This window comes from Urocampus carinirostris, chromosome 1 (genome assembly GCF_059441175.1).
Source record: "Urocampus carinirostris isolate Australia breed hairy pipefish chromosome 1, RoL_Ucar_1.0, whole genome shotgun sequence".
NCBI lineage: Eukaryota > Metazoa > Chordata > Actinopteri > Syngnathiformes > Syngnathidae > Urocampus > Urocampus carinirostris.
The window spans coordinates 22594213-22616308 of NC_142349.1; the positions used below are offsets into that span (position 1 = coordinate 22594213).

A 22096-nucleotide genomic window follows, 5' to 3' on the forward strand; every position below is an offset into this window, starting at 1 on the left:
TTAGAATTTGTATAAATGTAACAAGAAGGACATGATTGAGCGAGAAACAATAGGTTGGCTATAAAATAATGCCAAATAGGCCTAAGTAAGGGAGTTTTATACAGTGTGCGAGCACGCAATAGATCCATGCCAGGAATTTTAATCTACTCCCTTTAAGTCAGTGGTTGAGCTCTTTCGCAAGCCATCGAGAAAGCGTTTCGCAGTCAAGCGAAGCGGCTCGCACGCACACGCCAGCGTGACGTCATGCATTTGCACAAGCGTACACCTGACAAAAAACTTTGCCAAGACATTCTGGATTGTTATCTTTCTCACGCGTTGCCGTGAATCATTTGCAAATGAGTGTGAGTACAACAAACAGTTCCTCAAATCAGTATTTTTCAACAGGTCCGACTTCAGGAACTACCATTCCACCCCAATAACAAGCTGCTACCCATTGGCAGAAAAAATGTCCACTTCTCAAATTTATCGAAACATCAACATATTGGACTATATTCACCTTTTTTTTTAAAAGACCAGCAAACCTTAATAACTCCAAGTATGGTACTTACTTATAAACTTACATTGCATACATTTCTGTAAAACAGCTTTGAAATAACCACATATTAGAAGAAATTAATAACCAAAATATCAAAACCTATACCTAAACAACGATAATTACTTCCATAGCTAGATTAAAAGGTTAGTATACTGGTAAATAAAAGCTAAAAAAATATAAGCTTTTTAAAACCATTTACTGTACCTGCAAGCAGAACTTTAATGGCCGACACGTACAATAAATTACAATATATTCATATTTCCTAATCATTTCTTTCAATTGCTGTTGCCATTGTTTTCCATTTTTTTCTTCCCCTTTTCACTAAGTTTTTTGGTAACCGTTATGATGGGCAGAAAAAGGAAAACAAAATAAGATGTGGGACATATCAAACACAATTCGGCATTGATTGACTAGACAGGAAGAGATCGAGCAGCGCATTATTGCCATATCCTGTGTAATTCACCCTCAGTTTCTTTCTTCTTGGTATAATTTTGCTGGGGCAAAGGCTCGAGCCCCAATGAAAATGGGTCTAGGATCCGCTTGTGTGTCACGACCCACCAGTTGAGAAACTCTGCTCTAAATCAGGGCTTTCCTACCTAGTCCCCGCGGGCACCGGGTAGCCCCCTAAGACCATCTGAGTACCCCGCGAACTGGTTCGTAAAACAGACAAAATCACAATCAAATGAGATGTGGTACTTCTCTAGCACAATTGTGACGGCACCGATTGACAGAACCAGAAGAAGAGATCAAGCAGGGCATTATCGCCATCTACAGTTAAGGAGTGTATTCGACTCTCTGTTTTATTTTATTTTGCAAAGGCCCACGACCCACTCTTGCGTCGCGACCCACCAGTTGGGAAACACTGCGGCTTCCATCATATGTAAATATTTGATTTCAAGGGTCTTTTGGAAGAAACTCCTTTACATATAAAGTCAACTTTTGCTGATCTTTCTACTTAAACAAACATTTTTGTAAGCAATACTTTACCTGCTTGAGTTAGGCTGAAGTGCAGTAGAACCAAAGCCAATGGCCAAACTGTCCTCAAAAAGTGGTCCATCTTCTCAAATGTTGAGGGCCCCCCTCCCTCTCCACCAAAACGTTTAGCGCCACAAAGTTCCACCAGTTTTAAAAGCTGAGCTCGAATGCACGTATTAATAATGTTTTTCTAAACAAACAAAATAAACGCCGCTGCTGCTTGTACCGGTTGTTTTGTTGTGGCGGCTCCTCTCGAGATCTCTCAGAGGCTTCTCATTCAATTTCGCCTCTTCGCCATCACTCCCTCCCTCTGCTCTCTCCTCTTCCTCCTCCTCACTTCTCCTCCCATAGGTGGGCGTCTTATACAAGGATTGCGTCCAAGCACAGAGGAAACCAACTCTCTGCATAATTTGTTTCACCATTTAAGATGTGTTTTTTTCCCCAAATGTGTCGTCCAGATTACCTTTTACTGTTTTGATCCGGTCAATGGTTACATTAAACCCATTTTATTCTTGGGTTTTTGATGCAATAGTTGTAATTCCACAGATGCTTGCAACCCCGTTGTAAAAAAAAGTCAACAATATAGTCCATTGTAAGTCCTTCAGCCAATTTGGAGCCTCGGTGATCATGACATTTTCCTTATCATATCTTTAAAGGGAGAAAAAAATCTGTGAGGTCAGAAGAACTGTAGAGTATTTGAGAATATTGACTATTTACAGAACCAACATAAAAGGTGTTCCAAAAGCCATTTGGGATCCCCATATCCCCTATAATATGAGTCTTAGTAAGATAAAAGTTGTGCAGTTTTAAAGCTAAGTACCTAGAGGTTTTTGTGAGGATATTATTTGTTTTCCCCCTTTCAGACTCATCAACGGCTATCACTCTACCAGAAAAGGAGTTTTGTGGCTTGAATAAGTAAAAACCGTTGTTCAAGGTGCATTTTGCAGAAAATTTGGAAAGGAGCCGCAAGAGAGGAAGTCCATAAAGAGGTGGCATATTAAATTTATGACGGATGGATGCTTATGCCCAGCTCAAAGAACGGGACGCTCCTCAACTTCAGAAGATGTGATTAAACATATTTGTAATGCTTTCCAGAGGAGCCCCTGTGAATGGGTCACTGTTGCCACTAGGGAACTTCTGTGTCCTACAAAAACTGTTTGGCGTGTCTTAAGAAGACAACTGCAAACAACACCTGACAGTTTCTGAACACACTGCCAGACAGTTGAATTTGGATGTTCTGGGCAGAGGTATTACAATGTCATATCCTGGCCGCGTGGATGTCCAGGTCTATCACCGCACAATTTCTTCTTGTGGGGATTTGTGAAAGGAGTGGTCTATGTGCCCCCTATTCCAAAAGACTTGAGTGAGATGAAGGCACAAATAACAAAAACTTTTGGAACCATTAAGAAAACAATGCTGGGGTGCGTTTGGCAATAATTTGACTATCGGCTTAATGTGTGTTGTGTGACCAATGGTGCTCACACTAAATATTTTTAGAGGGTTCATGTAAAAAAAATAGATTACAAGCTTTCTGAATTTACCAGATGTGTATTTATATCCAAAATAGTTTCGTATATATTCAACGTCAAAATGTGCCCAAGACTTTTTGAACTGCCTAGAATTCTTTACAAAATAAAGCTTTTAAGACCCTGGGCACAAAAAACCTGCTTAGACACAGAGGGGAGAGGAGGGGCAGATTGGGGCCATGCATGAGATTCACACTGAGGCTGTAATTAGGCTTTTGGCCAGGGGTGGCAATGGTGAGTAAAAAGTGCGCTATTTACCTACATGTATGAGTGCTAAAAAGCAAAAGGAAAAATGCGTTCATTTGAATAACAATGTATGCTTTATGTTGTATGTCTAATTAATTGAATTGGCACTGACACATGAGGGAGTGAAAACTCAAAATTAAACTACTTATCTACTCTCATGAAAGAACATTGTACCAAGCAAACTTTATGACCTTGTCCTGAGGAGACCAGTCGTTTCCTTTTGTTTCGTTTGTACACATATATCACAAGGAAAAACCCAAAACAGATTGCGTCTTTTTTAGTCTTTCCGGACAAAGAGCCTTTGAGCCTTTAACATGTCACAAGGGCAAAGGACTAAAAGTCATTGCCGCAATGTTTGTTTTATCAACAAAAATGTGAAAGCTACAAGTGTTGCGATGCGGATAGTATGATTTCAAAAATACTTTTTTCAGTGGTTTCGGTTCGAGTATCTGTATAGTCGTCACACATCATTGCCGAGGTCCGGCCCATCTCTGAAGAGCAGGATGACACTTTACACCGAAAAAAGAAAGGGACCAGATGATGAAGGTGCTGCATTTGAATCAGATCAGAAAGCTTCCCCAGCTACTGATATCAATGGAAGCCAGTACTATCTGTTTCATGAGGGGAGAACATCCCTTCCCAAATTAAACGGCTGGAGAGGGATGGGCGCTGCCAGGCTGTACTTACCCATGACACACCACAGGATGTGGTGCTCATACGACCCAGGTGTTAGTGATCCGCAGACACAAACATGAATTAATCTATATCACACGCTGAAGCTTGTAATTAAAAAGGGCAAATTATCAAAGTGGATATTAGAGGTATTCATTATATTGATATATATTGTTTGAGATAATTTGAAATCAAGTGAATATTGGTTTAAATGAGGGGTTTAACTTGTTTTGACATTTTCTTTCGATAGCTTTTAACTGAGTGACATGGCCGCTTTCTTGTGTCCTGTTTCATCTGGAGGGACGAAAGATACCAACTTGGGTGCCGAGTTACCCCCCAAACCTGTTAAGGGATTGGAAAACTGAAATAAATGTAATGTGTTGCAGTTTGGTCACTTTTAGTCTTGATAGTTTGTAGTCTTCATGTGATACAAATTGTCAGCTCGGGAATGATCCCAATAGTCGCCACTGACCAGAGGTGAGTAGAGTAGCCAAAATGTTTACTCAAGTAAAAGTACTGTTACTTCAGAATAATTTTACTCAAGTAGAAGTAGAAGTAGTCATCCAAATACTTACTTGAGTAAAAGTAAAAACGTCCTTGGTGAAAAAATTACCCAAGTGTTGAGTAACTGTGGCAACGTTGAATTTATTTTATTTTTTAAACAACCAATCAGATCTTCAAATCATCAAAGTCACTCCAATCAACAAAAAATAAATTTCATTTAAAAAAACAGATTAAAATAATCAAAGTAAATTCAAGTGCTTTAACAAACGATAAAATTAAAATAGTATAAATCAAATGAATAAATTAAGCACATGTAGCACCAAGCGGCATATTTAAAGCCCCACAGTATCTCAACAGGCTGTGCAAGCAGAACAACAAGCTATCCCATGAACTCGAACAAAGGAGACATTGCATATAATAGCTGGTGTTTCGCACCCTTGCTTTTGATGCGAGACAAGGGTGCTCCTCCTTATCTGTGTTTTCATAGTCCGTATTGCTAAGCGACATTTTCGTCCTGTTCATCTGTAAACAAAATGTCCCCCGCTGAAATTGAATATGGTCACAGGACAAGGCTGCTACATTTGATTGGTTAAACATGGTAGAGCCTGCTGGAGTTCGGCGTCAAAACAAATGGGCCTTAGCGGAGACAGACGCGTACTTACATGGAAGGTATTTATTGAGTAACAACTTCAATGTTGCCTAATGTAGACGAGTTAAAATACTGTTTTTCTTCACAAATTGACTCAAGTAAAAGTATAGGGATTTAAAAATATTCCTAGAAGTACAAAATGTCCCAAAACCTACTCAAGTGAATGTAACAGAATAAATGTACTTACTACTGACCTCTGCCACTGACCCACTTTAGATTTTAAAAGCATATAGACACAACAGACATTTGTTTGTTGCATCAAAGCTTATTGACTATGTCAGTAATGTCTATTTCAACAAAAAAGAGTACAATTAAATTATTAATTGGTACATTTGTATTGTTCAGGTTGATTTCAAGCCGGTAGTAAAAAACAAGTTCATAATATACTAATTACAGACCAAACTGTAATCATAAGTGGAGTTTCAGACAATACACTTACAACCAGCTCCTCTCCCACTCAGGTGAGCTTTAGGGGATTCTCAATTTTTTATTTTTTTTGCAATATACCGCTACAAAAATAAAGCCGCTGCCCGATGATTGCTGGGATGGGCTCCAGCACCCCCGCAACCCTACTGAGGATAAGTGGTGCAGCTAATGAGATGAGAAAATAAAGCAGACTTGTCCAGACGTATGTAGTCAATTTAGTATGGAGCTGGTCATTTGCAGAGTAATTTCCAGGCAACTTGATTCTAAAAGAAGAATAAGCAGTATGGACAGAAAGACTAACATATTGTGCTTTAACAGCAAGAAATGTCTCTCTTAGAGACTTCTACTCTGATTTTCTTATTTATTTGGTTTGGAACAAGTAATTGATTTGGATCTTTCTTGTCCGTCGTTTGGGTGGCAAATTTATATTTTATATTTTCACTTTTATTTTTGCAATCTTTTTCTTGAAGTAAATATGTATGGGTCGAAACTGACTCCATCACCATGGATGACATGAAAGTTAGTGGGATCTAAATAAAATTAATAACAAATAATTAAAAAAAAAGATTTAGCAGATGTTTGGTCAAACCCCTGTGTGATAATCAGGTAATAGAAAGCACTTTCGGTCATCTATGTAATTCTCTTGAAGTTAATTTGACCAACTGAGGGATACACTTATGTAAAAATGTCCCGACAACCCACACACAATGAGAAAAGAAAAAAAAATTGTGGAAAAGGGCAACTAACAAGGTAACTGAGATATGAGAAATAAATTGAATGATGTAGTATTGTTTTATTATATTTGACAGGTGATTTAAGACCCAGGTCGCCACAAGCTAACACAAGAGGAGGGTTAAAAGACAGCACATGCACATTCAAAAGTTTGGAAAAGGTCAAATTCAGTTCATCTGCCTAGGTTCTAATGCTTGTCCTAAGATATTACCCAAAATAAAATTGACTTAACTGTGTGTGTGCAATATTATGCAAAAGAATGACTCGACAAATGTATCCACCTCAGTGGACATCTAGAGGTTGACCTGGTTTGTCAACAAAAGCACCATCAATCTCCCAACACCCCTTCCCGCTTTCAGTCGGCTGAGGCTGCCTGGGTAGGGGCCACACACATTCTGAGCAGCTTTTAGCAGATAGTTGCCAAGAGTCCAGTAGACGGTCCGACCAGCGGGTGACAAATACCTTCTGTGTGTACACGAGCCCAACTCGGGCTTAATTTATTTGTCAGGTCCACAACAAATGTATAGCAACAGAGCCATTCATCCGTTCCCGGGTCAGTAAAGCGTCATGTTTCCCAAATCAGGCTTGAGTTGAGCTAGTGCTTTGAGGCACAGTTTGACTTGTGAGAGGTTTAGGTTTTTCGACGTTCTTCCTTGTAAAGATAAGTGTGCATACTGCATAAAACAAAAAAAAAACAAAAATGTACTGTTTGGTCTAAATCAGAGGTTTTAAACTCGTAACTTGAGGCCAATGCAACTATACATCCTAAGAGTTCTCAGGAGGAGGAACATGGAACAGAAGTTGCTAGGGTCTTTCTACAAAGCCACAGTAGAGGCCCTTCTGGCATATGGCATATGTGTGGTATAATAAGAGCACAGCAGCAAACAGGGGAAATATACACAGCGTAATCAGCACAGCCATGAAAATCATTGACTGCTCTCTGAACAATCTGGAGAACATTGCCGGCTTGCGAAACTGGTTGCTAACTGGCATGATGTTTTGGTGCTTGACAGAGCCTATTCTAACTCAATTTCCAATCATTTCAAGATTGTAACAACATAGTAACAACATAGTGACAACATGAAAAGTTGTTTTTTAGAAATTCATATCAAACTGTACACTGCTTAAGTGCAGCCATAACAGACTATGGATACATTTACTGATAATAGATTGATGTCCATATTAATTTTTTTTTATTTATTTACATTTTTTTATATCTTATATTTTTGTGGGAATTTAAAAAAACAACACTATTTCTGGACAGGGGATTGTTTTTAAACAGACCTTTTTTGTGAAAACCCCAATTTGCCCAAACCTACCCAGACCCTGGTTCCAGCTGCACCAAATTTGATAAAGTTTGAGACCCCTCCTCAAAAGTCTTTATTTTAATGATAGGTTGTATTTATACCTAAACAATATATCAATTGTATCTTTGTACTGTATTTTATATTCTTGTATAGTCCAACAAATACACATTCCCATATATATTTTCAAGCAAACCTTAATATGGGAATGCAAATGATTATAAATAAAAAAAATATTACTGTCTTTACACAACATTGTAAATCCATTGCAAAATATGTTTAGCATAAAAAATTAATGGGCCCCTTATTTACAGACTATGAATCAACATAGAATAACAGAGTCTGTTTTAACAAGCACAAATCTTGGGAAACATTTATTTACAATCAAAAACAATGCTCATGGGTTTCTAGCCTTTTTCTATGCAATTTTTACCAGGTAACTGATTGAAGTCAAAAATGGTTTTGCACCAACTAAAGTAAAACTGAACAGGAAGTCATCTACGATATGCTTTGGCTTCAGAACAAAGAAAGAGAATGACACTTTTCACCACCTCAAGGACAACAATGGTATATTTACTTTATGCATGTGGCCTCAGATCAAAGAAAAAGCTCTAACTTTAACAACTGCACAAGAAAAGGAGGCTGAGAGGTTAAATTGATGTACTGCTAATCCTTGCGCTCCGCACTCATGGGTTTAGTCCAATCTGTTTCAGTGATAATGTTTAAGTTCAGGTCAAAAATGGTTTTGTTTTGAATTGTAAGACATCTATTATATGAACTAAACTCAGATCAAAGAAGAAGCACTACCTTGTTCACCACCTTAAATATATCTCTGGTATCTTTAATATATGCATGTGGCCTCAAATCAGAGAAAAAGCACTATTTTTTTTAACTAAACATGATGAGGAGGGAAAGAGAGTGAGGCGATGGACTGCTAATCCATTGTGGTCTGCACTCATGGATTCAAATCCCATCTTCATCAATGTTAAGTGTAGGTTCAGGTAACTATTTGATGTCCAACAAGGTGTTTTTGCACCTCCTCAAGTAAAACTGAATTGTAAGACATCAACAATATGCACTGGCCTCGGATAAAAGAAGAAACACTACCTTTATCACCGCCTCAAACATGACAATAATTCCCGATGATTTGCATGTGGACTCAGATCGTGGAAAGACCACTAACTTTTTCATTCTTACATGATGTGGTGGCTGAGAGTTTAAGGCGATGGATTGCTAATCCATTGTGCTCTGCACTCATGGGTTCAAATCTCATCTTCATCGATGATAAACTGTAGCTTCAGGTGCCTGTTTGTTGTCACACAAGGTCCTTTTGCACCACCTTAAGTATAAGAGATTTGTAAGACAGTAACTAGATGCACTGGCCTCCGATCAAAGAAAAAGCACTACCTTTTTCACCACCTCAAACATAACAATGGTATCCTGATGATAGGCATGTGGACTCAGATCAGGGAGACAGCACTAACTTTTCTAGACTTACATGATGAGGTGGCCGAGAGGTTAAGGCGGTGGACTGCTAATCCATTGTGCTCTGCACTCATGGGTTCAAATCCCATCTTCATCGATGATAAAATGTAGCTTCAGGTATCTGTTTCATGTCACACAAGGTATTTTTGCACCAACTTGAGTATAAGTGATTTGTAAGACATCAACTATGTGCACTGACCTCAAATTAAATGATAAGCACAACCTTTTTCACCACCTCAAACATAACGATGGTATCCTGATGATATGCATGTGGACTCAGATCGGGGAAAAAACACTTTTTCAGACATACATGATGAGGTGGCCGAGAGGTTAAGGCGATGGACTGCTAATCCATTGTGCACTGCACTCATGGGTTCAAATCCCATCTTCATCGATGATAAAATGTAGCTTCAGGTATCTGTTTCACGTCACACAAGGTATTTTTGCACCAAGTTGAGTATAAGTGATTTGTAAGACATCAACTATGTGCACTGACCTCAAATCAAATAATAAACACAACCTTTTTCACCACCTCAAACATAACAGTGGTATCCTGATGATATGCATGTGGACTCAGATCGTGGAAAGAGCACTAACTTCTTCAGTCATACAGGATGAGGTGGCTGAGAGGTTAAGGCGGTGGACTGCTAATCCATTGTGCTCTGCACTCATGGGTTCAAATCCCATCTTCATCGATGATAAAATGTAGCTTCAGGTATCTGTTTCATGTCACACAAGGTATTTTTGCACCAACTTGAGTATAAGTGATTTGTAAGACATCAACTATGTGCACTGACCTCAAATTAAATGATAAGCCCAACCTTTTTCACCACCTCAAACATAACGATGGTATCCTGATGATATGCATGTGGACTCAGATCGGGGAAAAAGCACTTTTTCAGACATACATGATGAGGTGGCCGAGAGGTTAAGGCGATGGACTGCTAATCCATTGTGCACTGCACTCATGGGTTCAAATCCCATCTTCATCGATGATAAAATGTAGCTTCAGGTATCTGTTTCATGTCACACAAGGTATTTTTGCACCAACTTGAGTATAAGTGATTTGTAAGACATCAACTATGTGCACTGACCTCAAATCAAATAATAAACACAACCTTTTTCACCACCTCAAACATAACAGTGGTATCCTGATGATATGCATGTGGACTCAGATCGTGGAAAGAGCACTAACTTCTTCAGTCATACAGGATGAGGTGGCCGAGAGGTTAAGGCGGTGGACTGCTAATCCATTGTGCTCTGCACTCATGGGTTCAAATCCCATCTTCATCGATGATAAAATGTAGCTTCAGGTATCTGTTTCATGTCACACAAGGTATTTTTGCACCAACTTGAGTATAAGTGATTTGTAAGACATCAACTATGTGCACTGACCTCAAATTAAATGATAAGCACAACCTTTTTCACCACCTCAAACATAACGATGGTATCCTGATGATATGCATGTGGACTCAGATCGGGGAAAAAGCACTTTTTCAGACATACATGATGAGGTGGCCGAGAGGTTAAGGCGATGGACTGCTAATCCATTGTGCACTGCACTCACGGATTTGAATCCCATCTTCATCGCTAACAAAGGGAAGCTTCAGCTGCCTGTTTGATGTCCAACAAGGTGTTTTTGCACCACCTTAAGTATAAATGAATTGTAAGACATCAACTATATGCACTGGCCTCCGATCAAAGAAAAAGCATTATCTTTTTCACCACCTCAAACATAACAATGGTATCTCGATGATATGCATGTGGACTCAGATCGCGGAGAGGGCACTAACTTTTACACAGTTACATGATGAGGTGGCCGAGAGGTTAAAGCGATGGATTGCTAATCCATTGTGCTCTGCACTCATGGGTTCAAATCCCATCTTCATCGATGATAAAATTTAGCTTCAGGTGCCTGTTTGGTGTCACACAAGGTGTTTTTGAACCACATTAAGTATAAGAGATTTGTGAGACATCAACTATATGCACTGACCTCAAATCAAAGAATAAGCACAAGCTTCTTCACCACCTCAAACATAACTCTGGTATCCTGATGATATGCATGTGGACTCAGATCGCGGAGAGGGCACTAACTTTTACACAGTTACATGATGAGGTGGCCGAGAGGTTAAGGCGATGGATTGCTAATCCATTGTGCTCTGCACTCATGGGTTTGAATCCCATCTTCATCGATGATAAAATTTAGCTTCAGGTACCTGTTTGATGTCACACGAGGTGTTTTTGCACCACCTTAAGTATAAGTGATTTGTAAGACATCAACTATGTGCACTGGCCTCATATCAAAGAAGAAGCACTACCTTTTTCACCACCTCAAACATAACGATGGTATCCTGATGATATGCATGTGGACTCAGATCGGGGAAAGAGCACTAACTTTTTCAGACATACATGGTGAGGTGGCCGAGAGGTTAAGGCGATGGACTGCTAATCCATTGTGCGCTGCACTCATGGATTTGAATACCATCTTCATCGATAAAAAAAGGAAAGGTTCAGGTGCCGGTTTGATGTCCAACAAGTTGTTTTTGCACCACCTTAAGTATAAGTGAATTGTAAGACATCAACTATATGCACTGGCCTCCGATCAAAGAAAAAGCCTTACCTTTTTCACCACCTCAAACATAACAATGGTATCCCGATGATATGCATGTGGACTCAGATCAGGGAGAGAGCACTAACTTTTTCTCACTTATATTATGAGGTGGCCAAGAGGTTAAGGAGATGGACTGCTAATCCATCGTGCGCTGCACTCATGGGTTCGAATCCCATCTTAATTGATGATAAAGGAAAGCGTCAGTTGCCTGTTTCATGTCCAACAAGGTGTTTTTGCACCACCTTAAGTATAAGTGAATTGTAAGACATCAACTATATGCACTGGCCTCCGATCAAAGAAAAAGCATTACCTTTTTCACCACCTCAAACATAACAATGGTATCCCGATGATATGCATGTGGACTCAGATCAGGGAGAGAGCACTAACTTTTTCTCACTTATATTATGAGGTGGCCAAGAGGTTAAGGAGATGGACTGCTAATCCATCGTGCGCTGCACTCATGGGTTCGAATCCCATCTTAATTGATGATAAAGGAAAGCGTCAGTTGCCTGTTTCATGTCCAACAAGGTGTTTTTGCACCACCTTAAGTATAAGTGAATTGTAAGACATCAACTATATGCACTGGCCTCCGATCAAAGAAGACAAACAAACTTTTTCACCACCTCAAACATAACAAAGGTATCCTGATGATATGCATGTGGACTTAGATTGTGGAAAGAGCACTAACTTTTTTGGCCTTACATGATGAGGTGGCCGAGAGATTAAGGCGATGGCCTGCTAATCCATTGTGCGCTGCACTCATGGGTTCGTATTCCATCTTCATCGATGATAAAGGGAAGCTTCAGTTGCCTGTTTGATCTCCAACAAGCTGTTTTTGCACCACCTTAAGTATAAGTGAATTGTAAGTCATCAACTATATGCACTGGCCTCCGATCAAAGAAGACGAACAAACTTTTTCACCACCTCAAACATAACAATGGTATCCTGATGATAGGCATGTGGACTCAGATCGTGGAAAGAGCACTAACTTTCTTGGTCTTATATGATGAGGTGGCCGAGAGGTTAAGGCGATGGACTGCTAATCCATTGTGCTCTGCATTCGTGGGTTCCAAATCCCATCTTCATCGATGATATAATGTACCTTCAGTTAACTGTTTGATGTCCAATAAGGTGTTTTTGTACCACCTTAATTATAAATGATACGTAGTACATCAACTATATGCACTGACCTCAGATCAAAGTAAAGCATTATCTTTTTCACCACCTCTAACATAAGGCGATGGACTGCTAATCCATTGTGCTCTGCACTTATGGGTTCAAATCCCATCTTCATCGATGATAAAATGTAGCTTCAGGTGCCTGTTTGATGTCACACAAGGTATTTTTGCACCAAGTTGAGTATAAGTGATTTGTAAGACATCAACTATGTGCACTGACCTCAAATCAAATAATAAACACAACCTTTTTCACCACCTCAAACATAACAGTGGTATCCTGATGATATGCATGTGGACTCAGATCGTGGAAAGAGCACTAACTTCTTCAGTCATACAGGATGAGGTGGCCGAGAGGTTAAGGCGGTGGTCTGCTAATCCATTGTGCTCTGCACTCATGGGTTCAAATCCCATCTTCATCGATGATAAAATGTAGCTTCAGGTATCTGTTTCATGTCACACAAGGTATTTTTGCACCAACTTGAGTATAAGTGATTTGTAAGACATCAACTATGTGCACTGACCTCAAATCAAATAATAGGCACAACCTTTTTCACCACCTCAAACATAACAAAGGTATCCTGATGATATGCATGTGGACTCAGATTGTGGAAAGAGCACTAACTTTTTTGGTCATACATGATGTGGTGGACGAGAGGTTAAGGCGATGGACTGCTATTCCATTGTGCGCTGCACTCATGGGTTCGAATCCCATCTTCATCGATGATAAAGGGAAGCTTCAGTTGCCTGTTTGATGTCCAACAAGGTGTTTATGCACCACCTTAAGTATAAGTGAATTGTAATTTATCAACTATATGCACTGGCCTCCAATCAAAGAAGACAAACAAACTTTTTCACTACCTCAAACATAACTATGGTATACCGATGATATGCATGTGAACATGGGGAAAGAGCAAAATTGTCTTATTTTGAACCACTTCAAGTAAAACTGAATTTTAAGACAGCTACTATATGCACTGGCCTCAAGTCAGAGAAAAAGCACTGACTTTTTCACCAACTCAAGTACAACAATGGTATTCATACTATATGCATGTGGCCTTGGATCAAAGAAAAAGCACTACTTTTTTACCACCTTAAATATAACTATGGTATCTCTACTATATGCATGTGGCCTCAGATCGAGTAAAGAGCACTTTTTTTTTCAACCATACATGATGAGGTGGTTGAGAGTTTCAGGCGATAGACTGTACATCCATATTGCTCGGCACTCATGGATTCGAGTTCCATCTTCATCGTTGATAAGACTGAAGTTCAGGTAACTGTTTGATGTCCAAAAAGGGGTATTTTCACCACCTCAAGTAAAACTGAATTGTAAGACATTTACAATATGTACTGGCCTCAGATCACAGAAGAAGCACTAGGTTTTTCTTCTGTACAGGCGATCAAACGCTAATTTATTATGCGCTACCTTAATCTCCACCTCAAATATAACTATGTTTTTTCTACTATATGCATTTGGCTCTAACTTTATCAACTGTACATAAGGAGGTGGCTTAGAGGTTAAGGTGATGGACTGCTAATTTATTGTGCTTTACAATTACGGGTTTGCATCTCTACTTCATCTTTGATAATGTGTAAGTTTATGTAACTGTTTGAGGTCCAGTATGGTTTTGTTTGGCACCAACTTAAGTAAAACAGAAAAACCCTAAGACATCTCCTATATGCACTGGCCTCCGATCAAAGAAAAAACTACTTTTTTCACCACCTTCAGTACAACAATGGTATCTTCACTATATGCATTTGGCCTCAGATTAAAAATAAAAAAAAACTATACATGATGCGTTGGCCGAGACGTTAAAGCGATGGACTGCTAATCTATTGTGCTTACCATCTCAGCCAACTTGTTGATGCAGATCCAGATGCTCGTCCGCTGACTCCTCTTGATTCGTCTTTCTTCTGCGTATGACCACGGGCCAGGCAGCCAGAATAAACAGGAAAACAAAAGTAGGGATGGAGAAATCAAATCAGAGAGATAAGAGGGGCAAGTCTGTGCAAACATTCGTGTGTTAGTCAGAGACACTTGAAGTCACAACTTAAGTGGGCTGGCAGCCAGTGCAAGTTTGGTATAATAGGAGAGATATGCTCAAACTTTTTTGTCTTAGTCAAAAGTCTTGTTGCCGCATTTTGAACCAGCTGCTAACTGGGACACTATAAAGCAACACATTACAGTATATGTGTCAAACTTACAGCCCGCCGGCCACATCTGATCCGGCATCTAAATATATCGGGCCCGTGCAATCATTTTATATAAATCTACCATAATGCCCCGGCAGAAAACTCTCAAACTACAGGTTCCATAATGCAGCGCTTCCGCTGCCTTGCCGCTCAAGGACTTCTTGGCCTTGACCTGAAGACCCAAGCTGTTAAGGTACTCATTAATTGTAAACCGTTTCTGCATCAATCAAGTTAGCTATAGCCTGACAAGCGCAGCCACTTTTAAAACTCTACGGACAAACAACACGCCGGCTAGTTGAAGAAAAAAACCCTCAGTGTCAGGAAGCGGAGACATGATGCCCGGGGACGAGCTTCTATTTATCATGATGTAATGGAAGGCTAAATGGAGAAAAGCGGGGTGACGTTTCTGTTGCTATGGATAACGCGGATAGTAAAACCTCACAATGGCAGACAAAAATGTTGATTCTAAAGACAGAGTCTTTCAAAAGGGATGGGAGGCATAATATACGTTTCCTGAAATTGCCTGTAAACCCATATGCTAATGTAGCTATAATTAAGGAATGTAGTATAACGGTACAGCAAGACAAAACATCAAGAGGAGCTGATCAGATGTTTTTACCAAAACAAATCCCAGTGAAAAGCACGCATTTTCATTTTTTTATCTATTTTAAATTTATATAATTTTGACTGGAGACATTTTTATGGAAAGCAAATTTTTTAACTTATTTAATGTTTAAGTTTCTCTATTCTGGAATAATATTCCCGTCTGTTTTTAATTTAAACGAATGCTAAAAAACGTAAAGTTTTAGTGTTTAAAATTAATGTAAATCCTGTTCAGCCCCATCATAGTAAACATTAAACAGCATCTCACACTTAAAAAGATAATGGTCAGAGATAGCAATGGTATACGGCAGGGGTCAGCATCATTTTCAGTGAGGAGTGCCACTTTCAAATTTCCTTGTAAATCAGTGTGCCACACCAAGATTAATGACTCGCACAACATTTTTTTTATATCCAACTGATCTGTCATTTTACTCTAGTCAAAATATACAACATGGATAGACATTGAAATCGTATAACTGACCTATTTATCTAGCACTATTCTTGTTCATCAAAAAACTAAAAAATGAATGTGAGGAACGCGTGGATAGGCCTGTTGATATCCATGACTTCAACTTTTGACCTCAAGAATCAACCATTCTTCATCAACAATGAACTATAATCTAAAAAAAAGTGATATGGACAGCTACCATACTATTCACCAAAAAAATCTTATAGCCGAAACTATCAAATTGAAACACACACGCACGCACACGCTTTTTGCCAGCTCTTCCTCTTGACATTCAACACTTCTGGCTGACATGGGGATGTGTTTTATTCTTGTTTTGATTGTCTATTTGTTAGGCAAGCCACCAAACAAGACCTCCGAGCTTGAAAATAATGCTTCTTTAATATACTCGCATTAAGTAAAAGATTTTCCGTGCTTTGCTATGCAGTGAGCAATGGCCGTTTTAGCAGTGACAATGGTTTTCAGGGTCAGTGTTTTTTTGCCGTACCTGTACACAGCGCATTTTAATGTCACCGCCTTGTCAGACTGGTCCTTGAATTCATGTTCATGATTCGTTACGTATTGACGTTTAACCCTTGATGTGCGAGGTACAACGCTCTCGAGGCATAATGCACAAACAGCATGGTCATTTTTTTTTGCACAAAGCCCCAGTCATTTGCCCACGCTGGCTGAAAAGAACGACATTTTTTTCGCTGGAGGAGCCGTCATTATTCATTCATTTATCGCGCGCCTGTTTTTCGTTGGCTGGGTTAAAACACTGATCTCTCTTCGGCGCCGCGCAGACACACGCTCACAAACAGAGCAGAGGAGGAGGGGTGCGACCGTAAAGCCTCTAAACAACACGGCGCGCAACTGAAAATGTCTCAATTTCAGGTAAATGCGCTTCAAAAAAAATCATTATTATTTTGCCGTGCGCTTGCAGGCAACTGGTTAACCCACGTGTCATAGGTTGCCGACCCCTGGTATACGGTAACACCAAAACGTTTGAGGGTACCATGCCCTGGGTCAGAACAAGGTCCAGAGTATTTCCATCTTCTCATGAGAGTATTTCTCATGAGTGGGCACATCAACTATTTGGTTAATATCAAATGTATCAAAATGAATTAAAAGCAACTGCAAGGGCAAAATAGGATGAGAAGGGGCTGGGGATGTTGGGTGGCTGGTAGGGTTCAGCTAGACCCTTACCGCGTTGCTGGGCTAAGGGTTGTTGGTTGTCCTGGTGGTGTTGCTTTGGGCCCTGGGGCCAGTTCTTGGGCGAGTGCTGTTAATGGGGGTGGGCATGACGTGCCCGGGTGCTACAGGGGCCTCATAGATTTGATTTGGTTGGGGGAAGGGAGGGGATACTGCCATGTTAGGCCCCACATCATTTTTGATAATGATGTAGAGGTTTTGCATGAACAGCTCTACCATTGCTTACCATTATTCAAGAGAATAATCCCATTTAAGATTTCTCAGATATCTGTGGCTAACAATCTGCCTGTGCTAATTTCATTCTCATTCCTGTTTTAGTTTTCTTCTGAAAATGGGCATTAGCCTTGGTGAAACTATATCTGGTGAATGAAAGTGTCAGATAAAGGAAAGACCATGTGCTTGTGAATTTATTTTATACCGCATTAAACTGAATTTCACCATCTGAAATTTTACAATTTTACCTTACAAATTGTAATTCTCCAAAGGCTTTCTTGCCAATGCACGTATGGCCTCAAATTAAAAAGATAAACAAGATATGTTTTGTTTTCAAAGGCAACGGACTGCTAATTCATTGTACTCGTATTTATTATGGCTGAGCCCTTTCCTCAGCTGTCCAAAATGTTCGGGTTATGGTGGCTGTTATAAAAGAATGTAAATCATTTCATTTATCTGTGCAAGTGTATGTATCATTATTGCAATGTTTATTTTATTGTGATTACCTTCCTTAAGCTTTTGGTCTGCAGCACCTGAAGCAACACATTTGCTCTCTGTTCCCGATCTCCCCAGACCATTATTGCTTTGTATTAGGTCCACCAAGCGATTCGCTTTCCAAGAAAGCTCCCCTTTACTAACAACCCATGTTGCCCTCCATCTCTTTCTTAGTGTCTACTTTCACTAACTATGCATTCCTCACGTGTCATGCAGACTGTGCACAAAGGAGTAATGCACCACTGATGACCTGAGGCAGGATCTCACTTTTTCGCATCAGTGCAAGCTGTTCAAGCCTTCCTTGGCACATTGGTCCTCTCCCAAAAAAACAACATCGCGTGAATATGCCACCCATGGAAGTTTTATTTGGACATTAATGTTAAATATATATTTATGGGGAAAACATTTGACATTTTCCGCAATACACTGTCACTGTGAGAATGAAACGTTAGCCACTGGAACATTGTGCTTCCAGTGCATTGAAATTGCATTCAATATATTCCCTAAAAATTAGACACATTTAGAAAATTGTAGTCCTCAGGACCCTATTTTTCTCAGGATAGTATTCATGCTATAGTATTCAAGTCTAGTTCGTGTGTCTGCAGATTTTGCAGGTCTGTTCTATGCGTCAGTAGATACTGTATAAATCTCACAGATCACTGTAAGATGATCCGGTTCTATTAACAAACTAAAAAGAAATATAAGTAGTGTTTTTTTTTACCTAAACTGTAAAACTTATTCAAAGAGATTGTTTTGTTTGATTTTAATTGGGAGGGGGTGTTTTTAGAGTAAATGTTAAGAGTAGATTTAAATATAAATGACCGTAACCGCATGCTTTTTGAAAGTGTACTTTACCCCTAAGGCAGGGTTCTGACATTCAATTTACTTCCAGCTAGGGTTTTGGTGAGGTCGGGCCAAATGAAGGTTTCTACAAGAAAAGCTCTGATAAAAATATTCCACCATTCTCAAATATATTTTATGAAATGTTCTACACAAAATAAAAATAACATCAAGAATTCATATAATAATGAGCCAATCAATTAGTAATAACAGATCCATCATTTGCGTCAGCTGCATTTACCCTCAAGGGAAAATTATTTGACCGCTAGTTGTCACTGTATATTAGTACTGCAATAGAAAATGAGTGTTAATAAAGCAAAAGTAAGAATGCAAATTATTACTAAACCCTACCATTTTTTTTTGTTTTTTTGCCCGGCCTTTAGTAAGATTTTTGTTTTTTTAATACACACTGTCCTTTTAACCTTTCATACTAAGGCAGGGACTTTAAAATATGATTCCGCGGGCCACAGTTGGCACCCAGGCTAGTCTGAGACCACGGCCCTAGGTATTTTTGTGTTTTGTTTGTTTTTTTAATCAACGGCAAATGGCGCTAACCATAATGGCTCTGTGGTATGTAGGCCTTTTCTATCGATTTTTTTCTGGATGACATTATTTTGATGTTTAACCTTGCCTAAAAAAGTGATGTGTTAATTTTTACTTGAACTTTTGTTTGAGCTAGATTAAATCGCTATGGTATTATCTCAACGTGTCTTGTCTTGTTGAAAGATTTAATGAATTAAATATAACTGGCACATAAGATTTTCAAGGGTTTTTTAGGGTTGTGGGGCATTGACTGGGGGAGTGGGTAATCACCATGATAACTCAAAAAAAATAGGATAGGATTGATATATTTGTGTTAAACTGTCAGCTGGGATTTCTTTGGAGTACAGAGATACTTCCATACTTTATGCTTCGGTTATCGCTGGTTCACTGCTTCACACATTTTGAATAGAATTAAGTTGTATTTATTGTCATGTATACTTAATTGGTTGTTAGCAGACAGCACAGAGCAAATGCTATCACGGGGTAAGGTTAGAGAGGGTTCGGTGTGTTGGGTGGGCGTAATTGTATGACTGTGATAGGCTTGTGTTGCTTTTAGTTAAACAGCAGGGCGTGCACACAAGTCAATGTGTCCACCCCTCAAATACACTGTGAAGCACTGCTGCAGCTGAGCTTGTTACATTGAAAACAAATTCATCAATGAAATCAGACTCTGAAGAAAGTAAAAAAAAACTGCAAAAAATATGGTGATTGTCAGTGGGTGCTCCGTGGATTTTTACCAGGTCTGGGAAGTGACTGAGCCAGCTTCAGGAGAAGGCAGTTAAGAGGATGCAAGTCCGGTCTACTGCTTCAGCTAGCCTCCCAAGCCTATATCTCACCAATACCAGATCCACTACCCATGAAACGGATGACCTAGGGCTACAACTCGTGGGATACCGCCACATTTGGGAAGGTTGTATCTTGACAATCCAGAAAAACCTTGCTCAATCCGGGGATTCTTGATACAAGCATGCAGCTAGCCAACTGCTCTCTAAATCTCTTCCTTACACTAAAAGGAAAAATCCTCCAGTTTGTTGTACTTTCAGATGACAAAAAAGACCATTCATTTAACTGTAATTCTGTGTTTTTATTTGTAGATCTACAGCTGTTATTATGTTACAGGTGTATACCCTCAGTAGCTAAAGACATCATTTCGAGGTAGGTTTGACCCTTGGGTGCTTTTATGAAGGTTCAACGCTACTTTTTCACTTTTTACAGGGGGGTTCTGGTTCCCATTAACCGTAATAACCAAGGGATTACTTTACCTATTTATTGATATAACAATTACTGAGATAAAAAAGTGATGTTAATGCATTCGTCTGAAATATTTTTGACAAACTGGCAAAAAGTCAGACCTAAGACAGAAAATCTGCACGTGCATCTACAAACTATCCACAGGAAATTGAGTGTAAAGCTATAATAGAACGCTGTGAGGAATTAGGCTGTGTGGGGAATCAACCGATATGGAGCAACATTGCTTTTGAATGACATCAGGCCCTTCAACTCTTGCATGTGAACGTTGAGGTAAACAATTTGCTTTCAGGTATCGGTGCTGAAAGCTTTTTGTCAACGCTTCAGGCGCTGTCCATCGAAAGGAACTCCGACTTGAAATGAAGAATAAGGCTGCACCGGAAAGGATGGGGGTGATGTTGACAAGTTTAAACTTGCATTGCCTCTTCTTTGTCTCGCCAGCTCACTCTCGAGTCTTTCAGTTGTCCGAAATTCCACAGTGGCATCTTTTGGGGATTACAAAGAGGCCCGCACCTCATCTTCGGCTCCATTTACACCTGTCCACTTTCTCGACATGAGAATGCAGGGAACGTCTCTCCCCTGCTCCAAAGGTGGATTTAGAAAACCTCAGTCAACCCCCCAATCCCCCATTGCCCTGGCTTTAAAAAGGTGTCAAGTGATGGTCAAGTTATTGTTTTGTTTTTTCAAACACATTTGTGTAAGAATTTCTTGGCCGTACCTCTTCCTTTAGTGGGAAGGGAATAGATGTATGTAAAGGCAAAAATTCAAATTTCTAGTGAGTGTTGAATTTCTTCATTACAGGTGTCAGCTTGACGAAACAGTGAGAGAAATGAAGCTTGAGCTCTGTGCAAGCGGACTCTGAGCATTCTGTTGCTGCATTGATATTTGTTTTATCACAACTGTATTGAGCAAACATTAATTTTACAATATTCTAATCTGTTATCGCTGGTTCACACCTATGCGGATTTTCAATGTGCATTGTGTTCTGCATTCCGATTGGCTAAACTGAGGAAGATACTCTATATCGCCACAAAGTTGGACCTTTCCACCCACTAAACCTGTTCATGTTGGGTCATGAGTTCTCCCAGGTGGATCCATGGCAATTTTTCAAAAATGTTTGGTAATGGAAGGATATATGGTTTCTCAGGACAGCACCGGGAGGGAAATGCAGTTTTCCATCACGTCCATATGATGGCAGCAAAGTATCATGTAAAGTGAATTGGATCAGGTCCTTATTTCATTAAGTTGGGCAATAAAACAGCTAAATATTTTTCGACTTCAAGTTCCTCTTGAAGCCGTCATGTTAGCAATCATGGATCAACACAAGCACCGGGGGCCGTTGCCAAGACGCATAAGAAAGTGCTTTCTACCACCGACAATTTTGGACTTCTCCACCCGCTAAACTTGCTTCAGAGCCGCTTGTAGTTCTTTGGTGCTCCCTGGTGGCTCCATGGCGATTTT

The 22096-nt window shown here is 39.6% G+C and overlaps 1 protein-coding gene and 11 non-coding genes across 13 annotated transcripts in view; 11 read left to right on the top strand and 1 right to left on the bottom strand.

Moving 5' to 3' along the window:
- Positions 1–14751, bottom strand: part of col5a3a (collagen, type V, alpha 3a) — a 95996-nt gene extending 81245 nt beyond the window's left edge. The window contains exon 1 of one of the 2 annotated variants that reach the window (XM_088330478.1): positions 14690–14751. Coding sequence is in view for 1 of the 2 variants with exons in the window: in XM_088330469.1 (XP_088186595.1) it covers positions 1523–1592 (70 nt within the window). In the remaining variant the exon portion in view is untranslated. Of the gene's footprint in view, positions 1–1522; positions 1761–14689 lie in introns of those variants that run through there. The other variant, XM_088330469.1, reaches the window with a different exon arrangement.
- On the top strand, positions 9070–9151 carry trnas-gcu (transfer RNA serine (anticodon GCU)). The gene has a single exon. It is a non-coding gene; the product is annotated as a tRNA-Ser (tRNA).
- On the top strand, positions 9367–9448 carry trnas-gcu (transfer RNA serine (anticodon GCU)). The gene has a single exon. It is a non-coding gene; the product is annotated as a tRNA-Ser (tRNA).
- On the top strand, positions 9668–9749 carry trnas-gcu (transfer RNA serine (anticodon GCU)). Its single transcript has one exon. It is a non-coding gene; the product is annotated as a tRNA-Ser (tRNA).
- Positions 9965–10046, top strand: trnas-gcu (transfer RNA serine (anticodon GCU)). The gene has a single exon. It is a non-coding gene; the product is annotated as a tRNA-Ser (tRNA).
- Positions 10266–10347, top strand: trnas-gcu (transfer RNA serine (anticodon GCU)). Its single transcript has one exon. It is a non-coding gene; the product is annotated as a tRNA-Ser (tRNA).
- trnas-gcu (transfer RNA serine (anticodon GCU)) lies at positions 10864–10945 on the top strand. Its single transcript has one exon. It is a non-coding gene; the product is annotated as a tRNA-Ser (tRNA).
- trnas-gcu (transfer RNA serine (anticodon GCU)) lies at positions 11165–11246 on the top strand. The gene has a single exon. It is a non-coding gene; the product is annotated as a tRNA-Ser (tRNA).
- Positions 11466–11547, top strand: trnas-gcu (transfer RNA serine (anticodon GCU)). Its single transcript has one exon. It is a non-coding gene; the product is annotated as a tRNA-Ser (tRNA).
- On the top strand, positions 12671–12753 carry trnas-gcu (transfer RNA serine (anticodon GCU)). Its single transcript has one exon. It is a non-coding gene; the product is annotated as a tRNA-Ser (tRNA).
- trnas-gcu (transfer RNA serine (anticodon GCU)) lies at positions 13181–13262 on the top strand. The gene has a single exon. It is a non-coding gene; the product is annotated as a tRNA-Ser (tRNA).
- Positions 13482–13563, top strand: trnas-gcu (transfer RNA serine (anticodon GCU)). The gene has a single exon. It is a non-coding gene; the product is annotated as a tRNA-Ser (tRNA).
- Positions 14752–22096: the final 7345 nt, after the last annotated feature.